The 21,586-nt window shown below is 60.8% G+C and overlaps 2 protein-coding genes across 2 annotated transcripts; both read right to left on the bottom strand.

Moving 5' to 3' along the window:
• Positions 1–203: 203 nt before the first annotated feature.
• Positions 204–8,653, bottom strand: DECR2 (2,4-dienoyl-CoA reductase 2). Its single transcript, XM_062180659.1, has 9 exons — positions 8,481–8,653; positions 7,891–7,959; positions 7,056–7,107; positions 6,367–6,502; positions 2,459–2,583; positions 1,586–1,679; positions 1,327–1,431; positions 939–1,153; positions 204–365 (listed from the first exon to the last, which is right to left on the bottom strand). The coding sequence occupies exons 1-8, from the start codon at positions 8,558–8,560 to the stop codon at positions 939–941; spliced, it is 876 nt and encodes a 291-aa protein (XP_062036643.1). The 5' UTR covers positions 8,561–8,653; the 3' UTR covers positions 204–365.
• A 1,289-nt stretch (positions 8,654–9,942) lies between these two features.
• NME4 (NME/NM23 nucleoside diphosphate kinase 4) lies at positions 9,943–12,216 on the bottom strand. The gene is made up of 5 exons (XM_062180660.1): positions 12,134–12,216; positions 11,171–11,304; positions 10,883–10,984; positions 10,697–10,809; positions 9,943–10,326 (listed from the first exon to the last, which is right to left on the bottom strand). Exons 1-5 carry the CDS (start codon positions 12,207–12,209, stop codon positions 10,203–10,205), a joined length of 549 nt encoding a protein of 182 aa, XP_062036644.1. The 5' UTR covers positions 12,210–12,216; the 3' UTR covers positions 9,943–10,202.
• Positions 12,217–21,586: the final 9,370 nt, after the last annotated feature.

Here is a 21,586-nt window from a genome sequence, read left to right as displayed (position 1 = left end):
TCGGGCACCAGGCTGTGCAGTCAGGCGCCCTCTGCCCGACAGGAGGATGGAGAGTACGCTGCCCCTCCCGTGTCCGTGTGCGCATGCCAGGGCTGAGTCCACAGAGCAGGCGGAGGCTGGGCTCAGCCATGTCTGAAGCAGGGGCCTCCCCCAGACCGGGGCTCTGGGTTTCCTAATGTCAGAAAGAAGTCCACTGCAAGCTCTACAAGTGCTCAGTCGCGATTGTTTATTTGGATGACGGACGCCTTCCAAGGCCGGCGCGCTCCCTCAGTGCCAGGCCGGAGCCGGGAGCCAGGCGCTCTGTCTGCGTCTTCTTCCGTGAGGGCGTCCGGGACCCGCACGCCTGAGCCGCCACCTCCTGCTGCCTGAGGTGTGAACACAGGGACGTCAGTGAGACGCAGGTGCCCCAACCATGGCGACAGATGCCCACCCCCCCAGGGACGCTTGTAATCACCCTTTGTCTTCTAAAAACTTTTGCTAAGTCCAACGAACAGGTATTTTTATAGTAGAAAGACGATTATTTGAAAAAAGAAAACGTGGTTTCGGAACAAGACTAGCAGCTGTGCTCGGACATCCGCTGGGCAGGTGGGCAGCTGGGCTCACTGGTCACTCCTGCTCAGCAGCGGCCGCCGTGGCACAGGAAGCACTGCTGGATCTGGACCGGGGCAGGGCTCTGCTCGGCTGTGCCCCGCTGACGGGCCAGGGCACACAGAACCCCCTGGAGCAGTTCTGCCTCCGATGCCACTCGCTGCACGTCCAGCACCGCCAGGACCGCAGGCAGAAGCCAGGGTCCTTGGGAAAGCCGTGTGGCGCTGGCCCCCACGTCCTGCACAGCCTGAAGGGGATGTCTGTCCACCCCGGGCAGCACTGAGGAGGCGGCCCTGTGCTTCCATAGCAGCAGCACCCAACAAGGCATGGGTGCCGAGGCACACACCTACCTAGAGCTTAGCGAGCGGTGCAGAATCCACCTGCCTCCTGGCCTCATTTGGCAACGTCAGCCATGTCCCGCCGTCTGCCACCAGCATGGCTCCGGTCACATAGGATGACAGGGAACTGGCCAGGTATAGCGCACTGTGGGCTATCTCCGTCTTGTTCCCCAGCCGCTGCAGGGGGATCGCAGGGACGTTTGTGCTCCTGCTGGCCTGGGGACCACCTGGAGGAGCACAGGAGGCTCAGGCCCTGCTGAGCCCTAGGACCCCGGGGCCCTGCACCAGCCAGCCCCTTCCCTGAGCTGGGAAAGGTGATGGCCCCATGAGCGTCACCACGCCCTAACAACGACAGGCTTTTCCACACACCCTGCCGGGTTGGGTGCCCCAGGAGTCTCACCAAGTCGCCGTAACCCCTCTGTGCCGCTGATGGGGCCTGGAGCGAGGCTGTTTACACGGACGTGCTGGGGCCCCCACTCCACAGCCAGGTGCCGTGTCATAGCATCTGCAGGAAAGAGGTGGACATGGGGAGAAATGTGGGTTACTCTGCCTGCCGGGTGGCTCAGGACCTAGGCCAGGCCTCTCCACTGCCTAGTCTGGGGATTGCCAGCCCAGAGACGATCAGGGAACCAGGCGGGCAGACCCGGGGGCATCCGTACCCACAGCCGCCTTCGCAGAGCCTGCATGCACCTGGAGCACCTGCCCCCGCAGACCCAGGGTCGCGGTGATGTTCACGATCACCCCGCCGTGGTTCTGCAAGGCACGGGCATGAGGTGGTGAGTCGGCGGCCAGCGGGGGCCCCGCCAGGAGGACACCCGCCTGGAGACGGCCAGCAGTGGCCCAGCCACGAGGACACCGCCTGGAGACGGCCAGCAGAGGGGGGGCCCAGCCACGAGGACACCGCCTGGAGACGGCCAGCAGAGGGGGGGCCCAGCCACGAGGACACCCGCCTGGAGACGGCCAGCAGAGGGGGGGCCCAGCCACGAGGACACCGCCTGGAGACGGCCAGCAGGGGGGGGGGGCCCAGCCACGAGGACACCGCCTCGAGACGGCCAGCAGAGGGGGGGCCCAGCCATGAGGACACCGCCTGGAGACGGCCAGCAGAGGGGGGGCCCAGCCACGAGGACACCGCCTGGAGACGGCCAGCAGAGGGGGGGCCCAGCCACGAGGACACCGCCTGGAGACGGCCAGCAGAGGGGGGGCCCAGCCACGAGGACACCGCCTGGAGACGGCCAGCAGGGGGGGGGCCCAGCCACGAGGACACCGCCTGGAGACGGCCAGCAGAGGGGGGGCCCAGCCACGAGGACACCGCCTGGAGACAGCCAGCAGAGGGGGGGCCCAGCCACGAGGACACCGCCTGGAGACGGCCAGCAGGGGCCCAGCCACGAGGACACTGCCTGGAGACGGCCAGCAGCGGCCTAGCCAGGAGGACACCCGCTTGGAGACGGCCAGCAGGGGGGGGGGCCCAGCCACGAGGACACCGCCTGGAGACGGCCAGCACGGGGGGGGGGCCCAGCCAGGAGGACACCCACCTGGAAGACCTTCTCGTAGAGCACGCGAGACACATTGAAGGTGCCGATGGTGTCGATGTCGATCACGGTCTTAAAGGCGTTGAAGGACAGCGCGCCGGCGGGGCACAGGAAGTTTCCGGCCGCACCTGCAGAGCAGACAAACCGTGCCCGGGCCCTGGGAAGAGGCCACACCACTGGGCAGCGGCCCTGACAGGAGGGCCCATGAGTGACCAGTCCCCTACAGGAAGTTCAGGGTTAAAGGACGCCAGGGTGGTCCTCGTGGATGGAGGAGGAGGTGTGGGTGTTTCCTGAGAAACACGATACGAGAATTACGTCCCCCAAAGAAAGGCTGAAGCCTAACCCTGCGGCCTTGTTTGGGTCTTCACTGACGTCATCACTGGGGGGGGTCACAGAGAATCAGGGGGGACAACCCAGCAACTGATGTTCTCACAAGCGCAGAGGAGCACACAGAGGCAGCGTGGCAGGGGACACAAGACAGGGGAGGGGCCGTGAGGGACACAAGACAGGAGGGGCTGTGAGGGACACAAGACGGGGGAGGGGCCGTGAGGGACACAAGACGGGGGAGGGGCCGTGAGGGACACAAGACAGGAGGGGCCGTGAGGGGACACAAGACGGGGGAGGGGCCGTGAGGGGACACAAGACGGGGGAGGGGCCGTGAGGGACACAAGACGGGGGAGGGGCCGTGAGGGGACACAAGACAGGGGAGGGGCTGTGAGGGACACAAGACGGGAGGGGCTGTGAGGGACACAAGACAGGGGAGGGGCTGTGAGGGACACAAGACAGGGGAGGGGCTGTGAGGGACACAAGACGGGAGGGGCTGTGAGGGACACAAGACAGGGGAGGGGCTGTGGGGGACACAAGGACACATGGGGGAGGGGCTGTGGGGACACAAGGAAGGGAGAGTGGCTGTGGGGGACACAAGGACATACGGGGGAGGGGTTGTGGGGGACACAAGGACACATGGGGGAGGGGCTGTGGGGGACACAGGATGGGGGAGGGGCTGTGGGGGGACACAAGGAAGGGAGAGTGGCTGAGGGGACACAAGGACATATGGGGGAGGGGCTGTGGGGGACACAAGGACACATGGGGGAGGGGCTTGGGGGACACAAGGACACACAGGGGAGGGGCTGTGGGGGACACAAGGACACACGGGGGAGGGGCTGTGGAGTGACACAAGGAAGGGAGAGTGGCTGTGGGGGACACAAGGACACATGGGGAAGGGCTGTGGGGGACACAAGGACACACGGGGGAGGGGCTGTGGGGGGACACAAGGAAGGGAGAATGGCTGTGGGGGACACAAGGACATAAGGGGGAGGGGCTGTGGGGGACACAAGGACACATGGGGAAGGGCTGTGGGGGACACAAGGACACACGGGGGAGGGGCTGTGGGGGACACAAGGATGGGGGAGGGGCTGTGGGGGACACAAGGACACATGGGGAAGGGCTGTGGGGGACACAAGGACACACGGGGGAGGGGCTGTGGGGGGACACAAGGAAGGGAGAGTGGCTGTGGGGGACACAAGGACACATGGGGGAGGGGCTGTGGGGGGACACAAGGACACATGGGGAAGGGCTGTGGGGGACACAAGGACACACGGGGGAGGGGCTGTGGGAGACACAAGGACACATGGGGAGGGGCTGTGGGGGACACAAGGACACACGGGGGAGGGGCTGTGGGGGACACAAGGATGGGGGAGGGGCTGTGGGGGACACAAGGACACACGGGGGAGGGGCTGTGGGGGACACAAGGACACATGGGGAAGGGCTGTGGGGGACACAAGGACACACGGGGGAGGGGCTGTGGGGGACACAAGGACACACGGGGGAGGGGCTGTGGGGGACACAAAGACACATGGGGGCGGGGCTTGGGGGGACACAAGGACACACAACGCCAGGTGAACACAGGCAGTGCAGTGTTATAACCACAGGCCAGGAAATGCCAAGCCCAAGCCACAGAACGTAGGTAGGACTGAGTCGAGGGTGGGCCGCCCGTGAGTGCCGTGGGAGCGCTGCCTGAATATCTGGATCGGCTCCTGTGCAGGTTCCTGCAGGTGCACAGTGGGAGGCAGTGGTGATGGCGCAGTCCCTGGGGTCCTGCCACCACCTGGGAGACCTCGATTTCATTTCTGACCCCCAGCTTTGGTCCAGGCCAGCCCTGGCCAATTAAGCATTTAGGGAATGAATAGTGAGTGGGATCTCTCTCTCTCTCTCTCTCCCGATAAATAATTAAGAGAAAGACACAGGACAGTCTCCCCTAGAGCCTCAGAGAGCACACAGCTTGCCAATGCCCTGATTTTAGATTTCCTTAAGTCCTAGAACTGAAAGAGCTCACATCTCTGTCCTCACCAACCCGGCTGGAGTGCTGTTAGCCCAAGGAGCTACAAACAGCATGCTTTAAAAGGAAGTTTTAGCGAACAGGGCACCTTAACGTCAACTGTGGGCTACACTTGATAACACAGCAGTATTGGTTCATTCATTTAACAAATACAAGATGCTAATAAGAGGAGTCACTGGAGTCAGCATGGCGCGCGAGGTTAAACCACTGCTTGGGATGCCTGCATCCCGTACTGGAGCGCCAGTTCAAGTCCCAGCGGCTCTGCTGCTGATCCAGCTTCCTGCTGATGTACTCAGAAAGGAACCAGATGATGGCCCAAGTACTTGGGTCCCTGTCACCCATGTGGGAGACCAGGATGGAGTTCCTGGTTCCTGTCTTCAGCCTGACCTGGCTATTGCAACCATTTGCGGCGTGAACTAGCTGATGGAAGACACCTCTCTTTCTCTCCCTCTTTCTCTGGTTTTTAACAAATAAATCAATCTTAACAAAAGAAAGAATAGGGGAAACTGTATGGCATGGGTATGTGGAATTCCATGTACTATCTGTTTAAGTATTCTGTAAATCTGTATTTTAAAAAAAGTGATTTCTTTGTTTTTGTTTATTTGACAGGTAGAGTTTACAAACAGTGAGAGAGAGAGAGAGAGAGAGAGAGATTGGTTCACTCCCCAAATGGCCACCACAGCTGGAGCTGTGCTGATCTGAAGCCAGGAGCCAGGTGCTTCCTCCTGGTCTCCCATGCGGGTGCAGGGCCCAAGCACTTGGGCCATCCTCCACTGCCTTCCCGGGACACAGCAGAGAGCCAGACTGGAAGAGGAGCAACCAGGACTAGAACCTGGCGCCCATATGGGATACCGGCGCCGCAGGTGGGATTAACCAAGTGAGCCACAGTGCCAGCCCCGATTACTTCGTTTTATTTGAGACAGAGGCAAATTTTCCTTTCACTGGTTCACCCTACAAATAGCCCGGGCTGGGCCAAACCAAAGGCACAGGCCAGGAAATGAATCCAGATCTCCTATGCACTGGAGCCGTCACCTGGTGCAAGCCTGGATGCGCACCACTGGGAAACGCGTCAGGAGCAGGGCCCACACGTGAAGCCAGGCACTGCAAGACAGGACGCAGGCATCCCAAGCTTGCTCTTATGGCCCACCCACCCCATTTTTAAAACTGTTCATCTGGGCCACCGTCCGCTGCCTTCCCAGGTGTTAGTAGGAAGCGGGGGTCAGAAACGTGGGCGCGAGGTCTCACAGTGGCCCTGAGATACGGGATGGGGGTGTCAAAGGCCGCTTCACCAGCTCCACCACCACGATGGCCCTGTAGTGGCTGCTATTTTAACAAAGTTCAGGACACGAGGGCGCTCCTGACTCGGATTTAGCTGCATGTAGGGCACCTACTGCAGCTGAGGCTGTGTTGACCGATCATCCAAAACCAGCAAGCCTGGGATACAGGCCCAGAGCCAGGCACGTGGATGGAGCAGGTGCAGCTGAGCCCGGGGCCGGTGCTGAGGCTGGGCCAGACCCGACCCCAGCGCCAGAGCCGGGACTGCTGACCCTTCAGAAGCCCCTGGCCGACTCACAGTTAACGAGAATGTCGACTTTGCCAAACTCCCGCAGTGCCTGGTCCACAGCAGCCATGATTGCTGGGGGATCTCGGACGTCCATAGACAAAGGCAAGCAGCGCTGGCCGGTGGCAGCAGCCAGCTTCTTGGCAGCCTGGAAGCCGGACAGGAAGGGCAGTGGATGACAGCCCAGCGGTCTGGGCCTGAACAACTGGCCTTCTGAGCCAGCGGAGCAGGACCCTACCAGAGCCTCAGGGCCGCGGCCCAGGCTGCGGAGGCCACTCCCTGGGGCCACGAACCCTGCTGGACATTGGTCAGGACATCCTGTGCCCCTACCCCCACCTGCCACCTGTCACAAAGTTCAGGACATCAATGGCAATTCTAGCTGACTCCAAGCTCCTGCCAAGACCAGCAGTGGCACCAGAGAGGCCCATCTGTTCCCAAATCTTGTGTGCCAGCTTCATAATTCTGAAGAGCCCAGAGACACCTCCCTTGGGGCCATACCACCCCCAATCTGCGGGCCTACAGGACCCAATAATCTGAGTGCTCAAAAAGCCAAGGTGTCTCCCGGAGGCCACTTCTGAGGTTCCATGGCTGAGAGGAGCACCTCCGGGGACCACCAACTCCTGGGTCTCGGGACCCTCCCAGCCCAGGCTCAGGACGCCCACAGCCACCCGCGGATGGGGCCCCAGGAGAGGCCGTCTCACCGTCGACACTCTCGGCAGGCTCCTGCTGGCGATGACTGTGTGGCAGCCATGCCTGCAAAACCAGACACAAGGCGTGAGGACCAGCCGGGTGCTCCGAGCAGGGCTCCCCAAAGGGTCTTAGGTGGGAACACAGCCAGGGGCTGCAGGCACGGATGGCAGAGGCACAGGGGCTGGGCAGGGCTGAGCAGCTCTGGGGAGCTGGCCTCTCGTTCAGGGTCTTCGGGCTAGGCCATTCGAGCGGTGTCTCAGCCACACGAGCCACCAACACCAGGCCCACATATCTGCACAGGGCCTCCTGGGTGCCCCGGTGAGCCCCACTGACAGAGGCCCACTCAGGGTGCCTCGCCCGCCCCACCTCCTGGCAAACTCAGCCTCACAGCTCCCACTGCCCAACCAGCTCGGCCAGAACCTCACCGTCCCACCCAACTCTGAAGCAGCCTGAGTGCGGTGGCCACGCACAGAACCATCTGCTGGACGGTGGCCCAGGGACAGAGGAATCCCGAAAGCTCTTACATACGGAAAGCAGGGGCCTGGGGAACCACAGCAGGCGCCCAACTAGCGCCAGGCCTCTGCGCGGTGAGGGACGAGTGGCAGACCCCAGCCCGAGAGCACAGAACTTGTGTCTCAAGACTGCAGCAGCTCCAAGGCCAAGGCTCAGTCCCCAGTGATGTCAGGGAGAACCCAGAGCCCCAGCCGACCTCAGGGCAGCATTGGCCGCCTCCCCGACTCACTAAGGCACCCGGACCCCTAACCCTAACCCCGGACGCTTCACCGCCCGCTGCATCCTGCCCAGCTCGAAGCCAGGGTCGGGGAGGGACCGCCACGTGGTACTTACCGCATGAAAACCTCGGCGATCCGGAACCCGATCCCGGAGCCGCCACCCGTGATGAAGGCCACCTGGTCCCTGAGACAGGAAGAAGGCTCCTTACGAAGGCCCCCGCGGGGCCGGCGCCGTGGCCAGGCTAAGTCGGGGTGCTCATTCGAGCCCCGGCTGCTCCCTTCCCATCCGGCTCCCTGCCAGCGCACGCGTCCCAAGTGCTTGGGCCCCTGCACCCACGGGGAGACCCGCCCGGGCTCCCGGCTTCGGCCGATGCTGTCATTTGGGAAGCGAACTGGCCAACGCAGAATCTGTTTCCCTCTGGCACTCTGCCTTCCCAATAGATAAATCGAAGGCGGCTGGCGGCCAGGGCAGGACTTTGGCCTCCACTGGCACTTTGACCCAGCCCCGTGGCCAGGAGCACGCAGGGCTTCCGCGAAACGGCCGGGCCTTCCAGGCTTTCTGGGGAACACTGCTTCCAACCCGACATGCTCCGTGGAGAGAGCCGAGGCGGCCCCCGGCCCGCCGCGGTCCCCAGGGCTGCAGGACACCGGTCCGCGCGCCCCGGCCCGCCCCACGGTCCCAGGTCCTCTCTGCGCCGGGCTCACCGGAGCAGGTCCGGGCAGAAGAGGTGGCGGTACTCAGGGAGACAGTCGTCCTCCTCCACGTCGGGAGGCGGCCGAGCCATGACGCCGGAGCGCGCCGAGACAGCGCCGAGAGCGCCCACCGCGGTCCAGCCGGAGCCCGGGAAGCTCTCTGCGCAGGCGCACTGCGGCGGAGGCGGGGCTGAGGCGGGGACCAGAAAGCTGAGGCGAGGCGAGGGCAGGGGCGGGGCGGGGGCGGGGCCGAGACGAGGCGGAGCTGAAGCGAAGGGGAAGGGGCGTGGCTGATGTGAGGCGGAGCTTAAGCGAAGGGGAAGGGCGTGGCTGAGGCGGAGCGGGGCGGAGCTGAGGCAGGGAGGCGGAGGCGGAGCTGAGGCGAGGTGGGGCGGAGCTGAGGAGGAGTGGGGCGGAGCTGAAGAGGAGTGTGGCGGAGGCGGAGCTGAGGCGGGACGGGGGCGGGGCGGAGGCGGAAGCGAAGCTGAGGCGGGGCGGGGCTGGGCTGAGGCAGGGAGGCGGAGGCGGAGCTGAGGCGGGACGGGGCGGAAGTGGGGCGGGGCTGAGCTGAGGCGGGGCGGGGCGGGGCTGAGGCAGGGAGGCGGGGCGGGGCTGAGGCGGGACGGGGCGGAAGTGGGGCGGGGCTGGGCTGAGCGGAGGCGGAGCGGAGGTGGGCGGGGCTCCGCCGCGGGCCGCTGTCGCTCGGTGCCGGGCCTGTGCCTGTGGTGAGCCGCCCGGTCGCCACCTCTCGTTCTAGAAACGTCTGTCAGCACCAGACCTGAGAGCGGGCGAGGATGGACGCCTGGGGACCGTCCGGCCTTCACAGCGCAGCTGACAGGTCCTGGAACCGGGCGCCGGCTCCGGCCGTGTGCGACCCTGCAGGATCCTGCGACCCCAGCCCAGACCCCCAGCCCAGATGCCAAGCTTGGAGGTCGGTGCATCTCCTGCACCGTAGCGGCTAGGGTGCTGCTTGGGAGCCGGCAGCGCTCACTGCAGTGTCCCACGCCGGCTTCCCACGCGAGACCCGCCTGCAGCTGCTGGGGAGTCAGCGTGTGCCCAGACGTTAGCAACACGTCAGAGAGACCAGGGAGGTACTGGGAAGCAACAGGCGAAGCTGCTGCTTGGAACACCCACTGCCGTGTCGGCGTGCCTGGCTGAAATCCCAGCGACTCCACTCGGGTTCCAGCTTCCGGACGACGGGCACCCTGGGAGGCAGCACTGGGCCCTGCCACCCGGGGGGAGACCTGGATGGAGTTCTACACTCCTGCTTTGGCCTGGCCCAGCCTCAGCTGTTGTGAACATTTGAGGCACGAACCAGTGGATGGAAAATTTTTGCTCCGCCTTTCAAATAAATAAGCTTTAAAAAAAAAAAAAACGTAATCAGACTTGCATAGCAGTGTTCTCCCTGCCGCTGAGACAGCCCCCCCACCACATGGGCCCGCGCTGACACAGACGGCACGGCACCACCACCACATAGGCCACAGTGAACTTTAATGTCTCCTCTGGGAGAGAGGGGGCCCCCGCGGGTGCCCTGGCTCTCTGGAGAGGACTGGGTCCAATCTTAGGCTGGCTTCAACTGTGGAAAGGCACATACACTTGGGGCTCAAACTTCTCTGGGCAGCAAGCGAACAGGAAGTGGCTGGGGTAGTCAGGTGTGGGTGTGGCCTGAGTTCTTGTTGACCGAGGTAGTTGGTCCTGGGTGGCCACTGAAGCGTCCAGGGGCAGCGTGGGCCCTCAGGCTGGATAGGTGCAGCTCTGGTGGTCCCCGGCTACCCAGTCCAGCAGCTCACCGCTCCGGAACCACAGCCGGATCTCTCTCTGGGCCCCCTCCACAGAGTCACTGGCATGGATGACGTTCCTGTGCCAGGCAACGGGCAGAAAGGTCAGGCTCCAGTGTGCCCCGGGGGTCTCAGGGACAGTCTGCTGCCTCCCTGCCCCCCTCTGTCTAGGGGACCAAGCTGGGGGGTGTGCAGAGGGGACAGGGTGACGGGAGCTGGAGAGCTGGCTTCCAGCCACACCTCCCAGACCCCAGCCTCATTTTCCTCCTGGCCTTTGCATGCCAGCCCCTGGGATAACAGTGATGAGAGGACCTGCAGCACAAGGGGCTTCCTGCGTGGTCTTCCAAGCCGTGAGGGAGCTGGGCTAGCTGACCTCGAGGACATCCCAGCACCCCACCCAGGAGTGGCACGTGTCGCCCTGCAGCGGTGCCCGGTGCCAGGGCCCCGTACCGGCTGATGTGTACACTGAAGTCGCCCCGGATGGTGCCGGGCGCGGCCTCGCAGGAGTCGGTGTTTCCTATCATGGCCCTTGAGGCGCGCACCACGTTGTGGCCCTCCCAGACCTGCGGCAGAGACAAAGGTTAGGGCGGGGTGGGAAGCACCCACAGGCGCCCTCTCCACCTCGGCCCGCCGTACCATGGCCACCACAGGCCCGGAGCTCATGTAGCGGATGAGGGCTGGGTAGAACGGCTTCCCCTGCAGGTCCTGGTAGTGCTCAGTGAGGATGCTCTCGGGCACCTGGGTAGCGTTGGGGGAGAACAGAGAGCTCCCGGAGCCTCCGCAGCCTCTCGCCCTCAGGCCCCACGGCCCAACACTCCCTGCACTGCCCGGAGCAGTGCCGGGCGGAGCAGTGCCCCTGGGCCCTCAGGGATGCGCCCAGGCCCCCCAGCCGCCCAGGGATGCCCCCAGGCCCAGCCCTGGCACCTGCAGCATCTTCATCCCCACCAGCCTGAAGCCTCGTCTCTCAAAGCGCTGGATCACCTCGCCCACGAGTCGCCGCTGAACCCCGTCCGGCTTCACCGCAACCAGGGTCCGCTCCCGGGGCCAGGAGGGCTCTCCTTTAAAAGAGGAGGGGTCAGGGCTGCCAACAGCTCACCAGTCCCTGTCCCTGCAGCCTGGGCTGCCATGCCAGGGCCCAGGTGTCACCAGGCTTCCGGGCGTCTGCCGGTCTGCACGGCAGCTCTGGACCGGGGGCTTCCAGCCCATGTCAGGGGCTTTCGCTGCCCGAGAGGGACCTGCTCCCCCTGAGAAGGCCCGTCAGCGCGCCAGGGACACAGGCCAGCTCGCTGACCCCGGCGGGCTGGAGACGCTGCACTGGCAGCAAAGACCTTGGGTGACCACAGACACTGCCTCCACCCCGGGGTTTGGGGCGAAGGAATGGCCCCTCCCGGAGCAGGTGGGCCACAGGCGCTGGGCAAGGATTCCTGGCTGGCAGCAGGGGAGAGTCGGGGGCTCCTCCTCGCAGGCCTGCCCACCGTGGGGTTCCCAGCCCAGGTCAGGCCTGAGGTCTGCCCAGCCAGGGAGACGCCCTCACCGCCCTCACGGGCTCAGGCCAAACGGTGCTTGTAAGAGGAGCCCAGCCGCTGGATGTCCCACACAAAGGCGCCGCGAGCCGCCTGGCTGCCCAGGAGACAGAGCTGCCCGCAGGCCCGCGAGCGGCCGGGAGCCCCCGCGCCCGAGGCTGGCTCCCCGAGCCGCGCAGGCCCGCGACCCGGACAGCGAGGAGCGAGGACCGGGAGGGCCCGGCGGGGCGACGGCCGCGTGCGCCGAGCCCGGGCCCCGGCCGCGCGCACGCCGGCCGCTCTGGGCGCTCCGCTCCGCGGGGCACGGCCTCCCCGGCAGCCCCGGCCCGCGGCGCCGCCCGCCCGCGAGCGGGCGTCCACTCACCCGAGCAGGGGCGCAGCGGCGCGCGCGGGCCGCCCAGGAGCCGCCGCAGCGCCGCGCGCCCGAAGAGGCCGCCCATGGCGCCCGCCCGGCCGCCCGCGCGCTCCCGCCGAGCCCGGGGACGCGCGGGGAGAGCTGCCGCCGCGCGTCCGTGGGGCTGCGCCGGGGAAGCCCGGGCCCCGAGAGGCACGGCGGCCGCGCTCCACCTGCAGGCCGGCGGCGGGTGCCCGGCCCGCCTTTCCCCGCGTCCCGGCGCGCGCCGGAGCCCCTGGCCGCAGCCGCAGGCGCGTCGTGGGACCCTGCGGGCTCTCGGCGCGTTTTTGAGGAGCCATGGATCCGGTTCCCCGCGCGTGCACAGGGGGGTAGCCTCGGCCCGTGCTCAGTCGCTGTGCTGAGCCTGCGGCCTGACCGCGTGCGCCTGCTGATCCGCAGGCCAGTCTTCCGTGCGTTCCCCGGCACGTCCACGCGTGTCGTGTGGAAACATGCGTGTCACTTCTGCCTTCTCTACCCCATGCCCGTCATCTCGTTCTCCTGTGGCCGCTCTGGCTGGAGCCCCCAGGGCATCGCTGGACGGCAGTGACCTGGTGTTTCCAAGGTTAGGGCGTCCACTTACGTTCTAAATATAGGCCCTGACAGCTGCAAGTCCCCACGGAGCAGGCTCTGGCGGTCCTCCTCCCGTCCGAATGGCCTCCACGAGCCTCGGTTCTCAGCCATCTCCAGGTGTTTCCTTTGTCGTGTTTATCCCTCTGTATGATTTATTTGAAAGAGCAACACAGCGTGGGGGTGAGAGAACTTGCATCCTCTGGCTCACTCCCTACACCCCTACACGCCCTCAGCAGCCAGGGCTGGGCCAGACCAAAGCCAGGAGCCAGGTCCCCCTGGGGGTGCTGAGGGCTGAGTACCTGGTTCTTCATGTACTGCCCCCCCCCCCCCGGGCCACTCTGTGTTTCTATAACTGAACACCTGTGTTCATCGTGTAAGCCTCATTTAAAGACAATTTGAGTGGAGGCCTCCATGTACACTTCTCTCCTTTGAAAGAATTAGAGTGAGGACCATCCGCTGGTTCACTTCCCAGATGGCTGCAGTGGGCAGCGGGAGCTTCCTCGGGTCTCCCATGTGGTTCAGGGGTCCAAGCACTTGGGCGGCTTCGCTGCTTTCCCAGGCCGTGGCGGGGAGTGCGTGGGGGTGGAGCAGCTGCGCGGCCAACATTCCGCGCATCCTGAAGGAGACGTGGGATGCAGGCCTTTGGAAGAGGTCAGAGCCCGATGCAGGCCTTTGGAAGAGGTCAGAGCCCGTCTCAGACTTGCCAAGGAGGCTGGGTCCAGGCAGAGCCATCTATTAAAGGCTGAAGGAGGCAGAGGTGAGTGCTCTGGCGGTGAAAAGAACGTTGAGGTAGAGTATTCGAAGGCTGCGGGGTACAGGGACGACGATGCCATTTAAAGGGCCGGATGCAGCGAGCCCAACAGTGCAGTGCTGCCCCTTTTTCTCCATTATCAGCCAGAAGTGCGACGTGTGTGCAGAAGCCAGAATAGCTTAACGTCCTGCTACACTGTCTACTAAAACTCGATTACTGTGGGGGACCTGTAAGTGAGCCCGATGAGCTGTCATCAGTGAGCAGGTGGAGGTTGCTCATTTTATAGCAAGTTTCTTTTGGAAAAACTAGTGATGGCTCCACGTTGGGATCACATTTATACAGTTAACAAGAGTAAAGATTTGGCCCTGAAGGCCTTCGGCTGGAGTCATTGGCTGCTTTGGGAAATGAGCCATCATTTAACCTGATAGGATTCTTGGAGCCCGTGATGCGTTGTTAGGTGCTGAGACCATACTGAGGTCTTCAGCGTGTAAGCCTGTGTGTTTGTAACGACCTTGTTCAGCCACTAAGAAATTCAGTAAAGTTTTACCTCTGGGCTGCTGCTGTGGCGCACCGGGTGAAAGCCCCAGTCTGCAGCACCAGCATCCCACGTGGGCGCCAGTTCAAGTCCCGGCTGCTCCACTTCCAATATGGCTCCCTGCTGACGTGCCTGGGAAAGCAGCAGAGGACGGCCCACGTCCTTGGGGCCCTGGACCCGTGTGGGAGACCTGGAGGAGGCTCCTGGCTTCGGATCGGCCCAGCCCCAGCTGTTGCGGCCATTTAGGGGGTGAACCAGCAGATGGAGGACCCGTGTCTGTCTCTCTAACTCTTTCAAATAAATAAAAATAAACCTTTCTAAAAAAACTCACAAGTATTACTCCGGTCCCATAGATTGGTGTTTGGTAATGCACCTTCTAGGCCGCGGTGACTGCTAATCCATGACAGAGCAACACCTGAGGAGCAGGGGCGACCCGAGGGTCCTGCAAACGCTAAGAGCAGGCTTCAAACTCGAACTTTGTCTTTCCAGCGTGTGGGCACTGTCCCCAGATGTGTAGTCTTGGAAGTCCTGTGCGTGGCCCTTTGGAGCAGCCAGGGACAAGGGGGGGGGGGGGGAGGGAGGGGGAGGGAGGAGAGAGAGGGAGAGGGAGGGAGGGAGAGAGGCGAGGGAGAGGGGGTGGGGGGGGAGAGAGAGAGGGAGAGAGAGAGGGGGAAAGAGAGAGGGAGAGAGGGGAAGAGAGAGAGGGAGGGAGAGAGAGATGGAGAGAGAGAGGGAGAGGGAGGGAGGGAGAGAGGGGAGGGAGAGAGAGAGAGGGAAAGAGAGAGGGAGAGAGGGGAAGAGAGAGAGGGAGGGAGAGAGAGATGGAGAGAGAGAGGGAGAGGGAGGGAGGGAGAGAGGGGAGGGAGAGGGGGTGGGGGGAGAGAGGGAGAGAGGGGGAGAGAGAGAGGGAGGGAGAGAGAGGGAGAGAGAGGGAGAGAGAGAGGGGAAAGAGAGGGAGAGAGGGGGAGGGAGAGAGGGAGAGAGAGGGAGAGATGGAGAGAGAGGGAGAGAGAGAGGGGGAAAGAGAGGGAGAGAGGGAGAGAGGGGGAGAGAGAGAGGGGGAAAGAGAGAGGGAGAGAGGGGGAGAGAGAGATGGAGAGAGAGAGGGAGAGGGAGGGAGGGAGAGAGGCGAGGGAGAGGGGGTGGGGGGAGGGGGGGAGAGAGAGGGAGAGAGGGAGAGAGAGGGAGAGAGAGGGGGAAAGAGAGAGGGAGAGAGGGGGAGAGAGAGAGGGAGGGAGAGAGAGATGGAGAGAGAGAGGGAGGGAGGGAGAGGTTGCTTTGTACTAGAGAAAAGGCCAGTTCTGAGGTGTGATTAGCCAGCTGACTTTACCTGGGGAACAGGTTAAGGCGCACTGATCTCCCGCAGACACTGAGCAGTCTTTAGTTTTTACCAAATTATGGTTTGAATACAACTCCAGAATGTGCAGACATGCTGTGTATTTGTCCAGTGTGGTTTTCCCCGAATACCACGGTCTGTTCTCTAATGCCTTTTCCATTTGAACCACATAGCTTATGCTTTGTAAATTTTGGTTGCTGTCTTGCCAAAATAAGTGTTATGTGTTGGGGCTGGCGCCGTGGCTCACTTGGTTAATCCTCCGCCTGCGGCGCTGGCATCCTATGTGGGTGCCGGATTCTGTCCCGGTTGCCCCTCTTCCAGGCCAGCTCTCCGCTGTGGCCCGGGAAGGCAGTGGAGGATGGCCCAGGTCCTTGGGCCCTGCACCCACATGGGAGACCAGGAGGAGGCACCTGGCTCCTGGCTTCGGATCAGCACAGTTCCAACCGCTGCGGCCATCGGGGATTGAACCAAGGGACGGAAGACCTCTCTCTGTCTGTAACTCTACCTCTCAAATAAATAAATTTTAAAAATCTTACAAAAATAAGTGTTATGTGTTTCAAACTTGATTTTCTTCCTGTCATATTTTAAAAATAAGGTTAAGAGCACATTTCTAAGTCAGCGCCTCTATTTCGGTGGAAGACGTGGGATACTTTGACTTCATGTTGAATCCAGGCAGGCACCCAGAGGTCTGTGACGCTGGCTCCGAGTGTGGGTGACTGGGCCTGCAGCCATGCAGGGCTTCGGGTTGGACCTGTGGGGGGATTCCTTGCCCGTTAGCTAATGTAACTCACTGACTACACTTGAGTGATCCTCTTCAAGATGGAGTTGGCCGTGCTGCTCCTCTCTGCAGGAGTGCACGGTGAGGGCAGGGCGGGAGCCGGGAGCCGGGCGGGCATGGTGGGAGCCGGGAGCCGGGCGGGCATGGTGGGAGCTGGGAGTCGTGTGGGCACGGTGGGAGCCGGGAGCCACGCGTGCATGGCGGGAGCTGGGAGTCGTGTGGGCAGGGCGGGAGCTGGGAGTCATGTGGGCACGGCGGGAGCTGGGAGCCGTGTTGTTGAGCCCGGTCTGCGGGATTTTCACAGCGTTTCCCTATTTCCTGTGAACCATCTCAGATTATGAGACTTTAACAAGTGTCTGTAAAAACTTTTCACATCGAAATTATACAAACATTTGATAAAATAAAACCGTGTTAGCTTGATAGTTTAAGGAGCTGAAACCTAGCGATCTTATTTATTTACAGCTGCCTTTGGTAGGTCTCTGAGAGTGAACAGGAGCCGTATACCTGGGTGCAAAGTGCTGCGCCACCCCGAAGAGGGGAGATTTGCAAACGCACCTGTCGCCTGGGGAAGACCCGCGGGAGAACCTGGTGACCTAAGCTACGTTGCACTCGGCAGTGTCAGCTGATGAGGTTCTGTGATAGAGCTTCTGCTTCTAACCTGGAGGAAGATATGTTTAGGGCTCCTCGACACTAACGAGAAAATTGTGACTTGGACTAACGTTCAGTCTGGTGCCAAATTTCTAGTGGAATTCGAGTTCACGTAACCCACTGAATTTTATCCAGGGAGGGTATCCTAATAGAGCAATCCTGCAACCCTTCACTTTGCTCTATGGAACGGTCTTCAAAGTTCCTGTTTCCAGCAGCTACATTACTTGATTAAAACAAGTAAAAATTTTAAAATAAATAAATAAATAAAAGTAGAGCACTGGGACGCAAACCAGCACCTATTTGGGATTCTAGTGTCGCAGGCGACGGCTTTATCCACGGCGCCACAATGCCAGTCTCTCTCTCTCTTTCACATAAATATTTTTTAAAATTATTATTATTCCGACATGGAAACCACGACCTCCCCCACTCAACCCTACTGAAATGCCCAAATGTCCTTGGATTTTGATGACTTCCTGAGTCGGGGTGCATGGAAATTATCAAAACCCAGGCCAGCCAGCTGTTTGTGACCTCTAGGTTCAGCCTCACTTAGGACCGTTTATGACCTTTTAGCATCAGACGAGGTCTTGGAAGTGTCTGGTGCTGCACTTAAGCTGCTGCTTGGGCACTGGTTCCAGGCCCGGCTGCTCCACTTCCCATCCAGCTCTCTGCTGTGGCCTGGGGAAGCAGCGGGAGATGGCCCAAGTCCTTGGACCCCTGCACCCACGTGGGAGACCTGGAAGAAGCTCCTGGCTCCTGGCTGCAGTCTGGCCCAGTCCTGGCCAGTGCAGCCATTTGGGGGAGTGAACCAGCGGCTGGGAAATCTCTCTCTCTCTCTCTCTCTCTCTCTGCCTCTCACCCTGTAACTTTGCCTTTCAAATAAATGAAAATAAGATCTTAAAAAGAAAGAAAAAAAAATCTTTAAAAACATCATGAAGATATTAAGTAACCAGACTCTGAAGTGGTGACAACAGTAAGTGCTGCCGAGGGCTTGGAGCCCAGGAGCTCCCTGCACTGCTGGGGTGGCAAAGGCTCCAGTCACGCTGGAGAAGTTTGGTTTTCTCCAAACGGTGTCCTCTAAACATACTCTTTAAAAACAAAGGGTTTTTGTTTTGTTTTGGTTTGGTTTGGTTTTTGATGGACATTTATTTACTTATTTGAAAAGCAGAGTGACAGAGAGAGAGGGAATGACAGAGAGAGAGATCCTCCATCCACTGGTTCACTCCCCAAATGGCCACAATGGCCAGGGCGAGGCCAGACCAAAGGCAGGAGCCACGAACTCCACGGGGGTCTCCCACGTCGGGGCAGCGTCAGCGGAGATGGGTGGAGGTTCTTATCTGTGAGAGAGAGGAGTGGTGAGCAACGCAGCAAGGTTTGCTGGCCAGGGCCTCCCTCAGAACAGACGGCTCCACCCCAGACAGCGTCCGAGAGAGCGTCCGGCCCCTCAGACTGGGGAAGGCAAGGTCACACCGCCAGGTGGACGGAGCAGGCGGGCGGCTCAGCAGAGACCGGGAGGGCTGTCTGTACTCAGACGGGGCTGATAAGGGAACGGGGTCTTGTTCTTTGTTCTGTTTCTCCTCCCACCGCCCCCTTCTCATGGACAAAAGGTTTGCTGGATGTGTAATAGGGAAAATCCCTCTTAATGTTTTATTTCTCTGTGTTATCAGACTGGGTAGCCCACTTGCCACCAAGCACAGGAGAATCCTCTGTGAGTACCTGTGAAGTTACCGGGCTATGGGCAGGACTTTGTCATTATTTTTTACTTAAGATTTATTTACTTATTTGAAAGGCAGACTTACAGAGAAGGAGAGGCAGAGAGAGAGAGAGAGATCGATCTTCCATCCACTGGTTCACTCCCTAAATGGCCGCAATGGCCAGGGCTGGGCCAGGCTGAAGCCAGGAGCCAGGAGCTTCCTCTGGCCCTCCCACGTGGGTGCAGGGGCCCAGGCACTTGGGTCATCGTCCACTGCCTTCCCAGGTGCATTAGCAGAGAGCCGGATCAGAAATGGAGCAGCCGGGACTTGAACTGGTGCCCACGAGGGATGCTGGAGCTGCAGGTGGCAGCTTTACCCGCCGGGCGGGCTTGGTCCTGTGAAATACGGGCTGCTTCTAGCCTGCCGCCTCCCCGCGGGCGCTGTGCTCCCCAGGCCCCTCGTACGCACAGAAGCCAACTCCTAACTTCCTAGCTAACAGCAGCGCCAAGCACCTAGCCCAGCTTCTGCTGCCTTCCCAGGCACATTAGCCCGGAGCAGACCAGAGCAGCCGGGACTCGACCGGCGTTGAAGTGGTACTTCAACCTGCCACACAATAACGCCAGCCCCAAGATCCACTACTTATTTGAAATTCGAGCGATAGAGAGAGAAGTTCCATTCACTGTTCACTCCGCAAAAGGCCACAATAACCAGGAGCCAGTCCAAACCAGGAGCCAGGAACGCCAACCAGGCCTCCCTCTGTGTGGGGAGATGGGCAGCTAGGGAGAGAAGCTGAGCTCTGACCGCTCCTTGCTGAACCTGTGAGCGCGTGGTCGGTGGCCGCCAGCTCCAGGTGAATCTTGGTCCGACAGCCCGGCCCGGCCTGTGTGACAAGTCCCCTCCTTCCTTCTGTGGCTGCTCCAGATCCGCTACCCCTGCACCAGCACCAACCTCCTTCTGCGGGTGCAAACCGCAGGTTTTACAATGTTGCAAACCAGCACTAGCCTGCTGTATCCAACATGGTGCAGGATGTGTTGTCATAATGTCATAATAATGAAATTGCCCTGGGGACACACCCACTGCCATCATGCTCCCGACACCGTGACACTTCCAGATTTCCCCGGGCGGTGCCCAGGCCCTGCCACCAGCTGGGCTCCAGGACAAGCATCACCTTGGTGCCTCTGAGGGCAGGGAGGGAAGGCTTCTGTCCAGAACTGGCACTGCTGGCTGTCCTGCTCCTGAGGGGTTTATCTTTGTCTGGCCTTTGTTCATACACCACCGGGTCACTGATATACACTTCTGTTTTGCTTTGCATAAATCCGGCTCTGCCACACACTTTGTGCCTCCATCTTTGAATCTGTTCAGGTGTGGAGAGAGAACCTGAGGTAAGCCCTGCCAGCAGGCCCCAGCACACACAAACACATTTCCATTTCAATCCATATTCTTTCTTCTTTAAATTAATTTATTTATTTGAAAGGCAGAGTTACAGAGAGAGAGAAAGGAGAGAGAGAGAGAGAGAGAGAGACCTTCTGGCTGCTGGTTCACTCTCAAATGGCTGCAATGGCTGGAGCTTGGCCGATCTGGAGCCAGGAGCAGGTGCACACAGGTGCAGGGGCACCAGCACGTGGGTCGTGTAACAGGTGAAGCCGCCACCTGCAGTGCCAGCATCCCATGTGTGCACCGGTTCCAGACCTGGCTGCTCCACTTCTGATCCGGCTCCCTGCTAACATTCCTGGAAAAGCAGTAGAGGAGGCCCAGTGCTTGGGTCCCTGCACCCACGTGGGAGACCCTGGGAAACCTCTGAGCTCCTGGTTTCAGCCTAGCCCAGCCCCGACCCTTGGAGCCATTGGGAGAGTGATCCAGCAGATAGAAGATCTGTGTGTACGTGTGTGTGTGTGTGTGTGTGAGAGAGAGAGAGAGAGAGAGAGTCTCTTCTCTCTGTAGCTCTGTCTTTCAAACAAAAGATCTTTAAAAATAAATCTTTAAAAAAAAAAATTAGGCTGGCACCGTGGCTTAACAGGCTAATCCTCCACCTTGCAGCGCCGGCACACCGGGTTCTAGTCCCGGTCGGGGCACCGGATTCTATCCCGGTTGGGGCACCGGATTCTATCCCGGTTGCCCCTCTTCCAGGCCAGCTCTCTGCTATGGCCCGGGAAGGCAGTGGAGGATGGCCCAAGTGCTTGGGCCCTGCACCCCATGGGAGACCAGGAGAAGCACCTGGCTCGTGGCTTCGGATCAGTGAGATGTGCTGGCCGCAGCAGCCATTGGAGGGTGAACCAACGGCAAAAAGGAAGACCTTTCTCTCTGTCTCTCTCACTATCCACTCTGCCTGTTTAAAAAAAAAAAAAATTAAAGAAAAGGGGCGGGCGCTGTTGCGCATTGGGTTAAAGCCCTGGCCTGGGGCACCAGCATCCCATATGGGCACCGGTTCTAGTCCTAGCTGCTCCTCTTTTGATCTGGCTCTCTGCTGTGGCCTGGGAAAGCAGTAGACGATGGCCCAAGTCCTTGGGCCCCTGCACCCACGTGGAAGACACGGAAGAAGCTCCTGGCTGCTGGCTTCATATGGGTGCAGCTCCGGCCGTTGTGGCCATCTGGGGAGTGAACCAGCAGATGGAACACCTCTCTCTCTGTCTCTACCTCTCTCTGTAACTCTGTCTTTCAAATAAATAAAAATAAATATTTTTTAAAAAGGTAAAGAAAAGACATAGGTGGCCTGTGTTGTGGTGTAACAGGTTAAACCTCCGCCTGCAGTGCCAGCATCCCATGTGGGCACCGGTTCAAGTCCCAGCTGCTCCACTTCTGATCCAGCTCCCTGCTAATGCGCGTGGGAAAGCGACATCCCATGTGGGGTGCTGACTTCGCAGGCAGCGGCTTGGCTCGCCTTGCCACAACGCCGGCCCCTTTAGTGAGGCTTGACCACTGGAAAAACTGAATCTTGCAGGGGTTCACGTTGTCTATTTTTAAGTGTTTAAATGATTATCTTAACTCTAGTTAGGTCTGGCCCATAGCTTTGGTTAAAGCCCTGTTTAAAAGGGTTATTTTTGCAATGCTTTGAGATCTTACTTTGAGCAAATCATTTGAACCTAAGTTCCAAGCTGAATTTTTTTAAAAGATTTT

The sequence above is a fragment of the Lepus europaeus genome, chromosome 21 (genome assembly GCF_033115175.1).
Source record: "Lepus europaeus isolate LE1 chromosome 21, mLepTim1.pri, whole genome shotgun sequence".
Classification (NCBI taxonomy): domain Eukaryota; kingdom Metazoa; phylum Chordata; class Mammalia; order Lagomorpha; family Leporidae; genus Lepus; species Lepus europaeus.
Note: the sequence above shows the minus strand (reverse complement) of the source record. Positions and strands in the feature narration are given on the sequence as shown.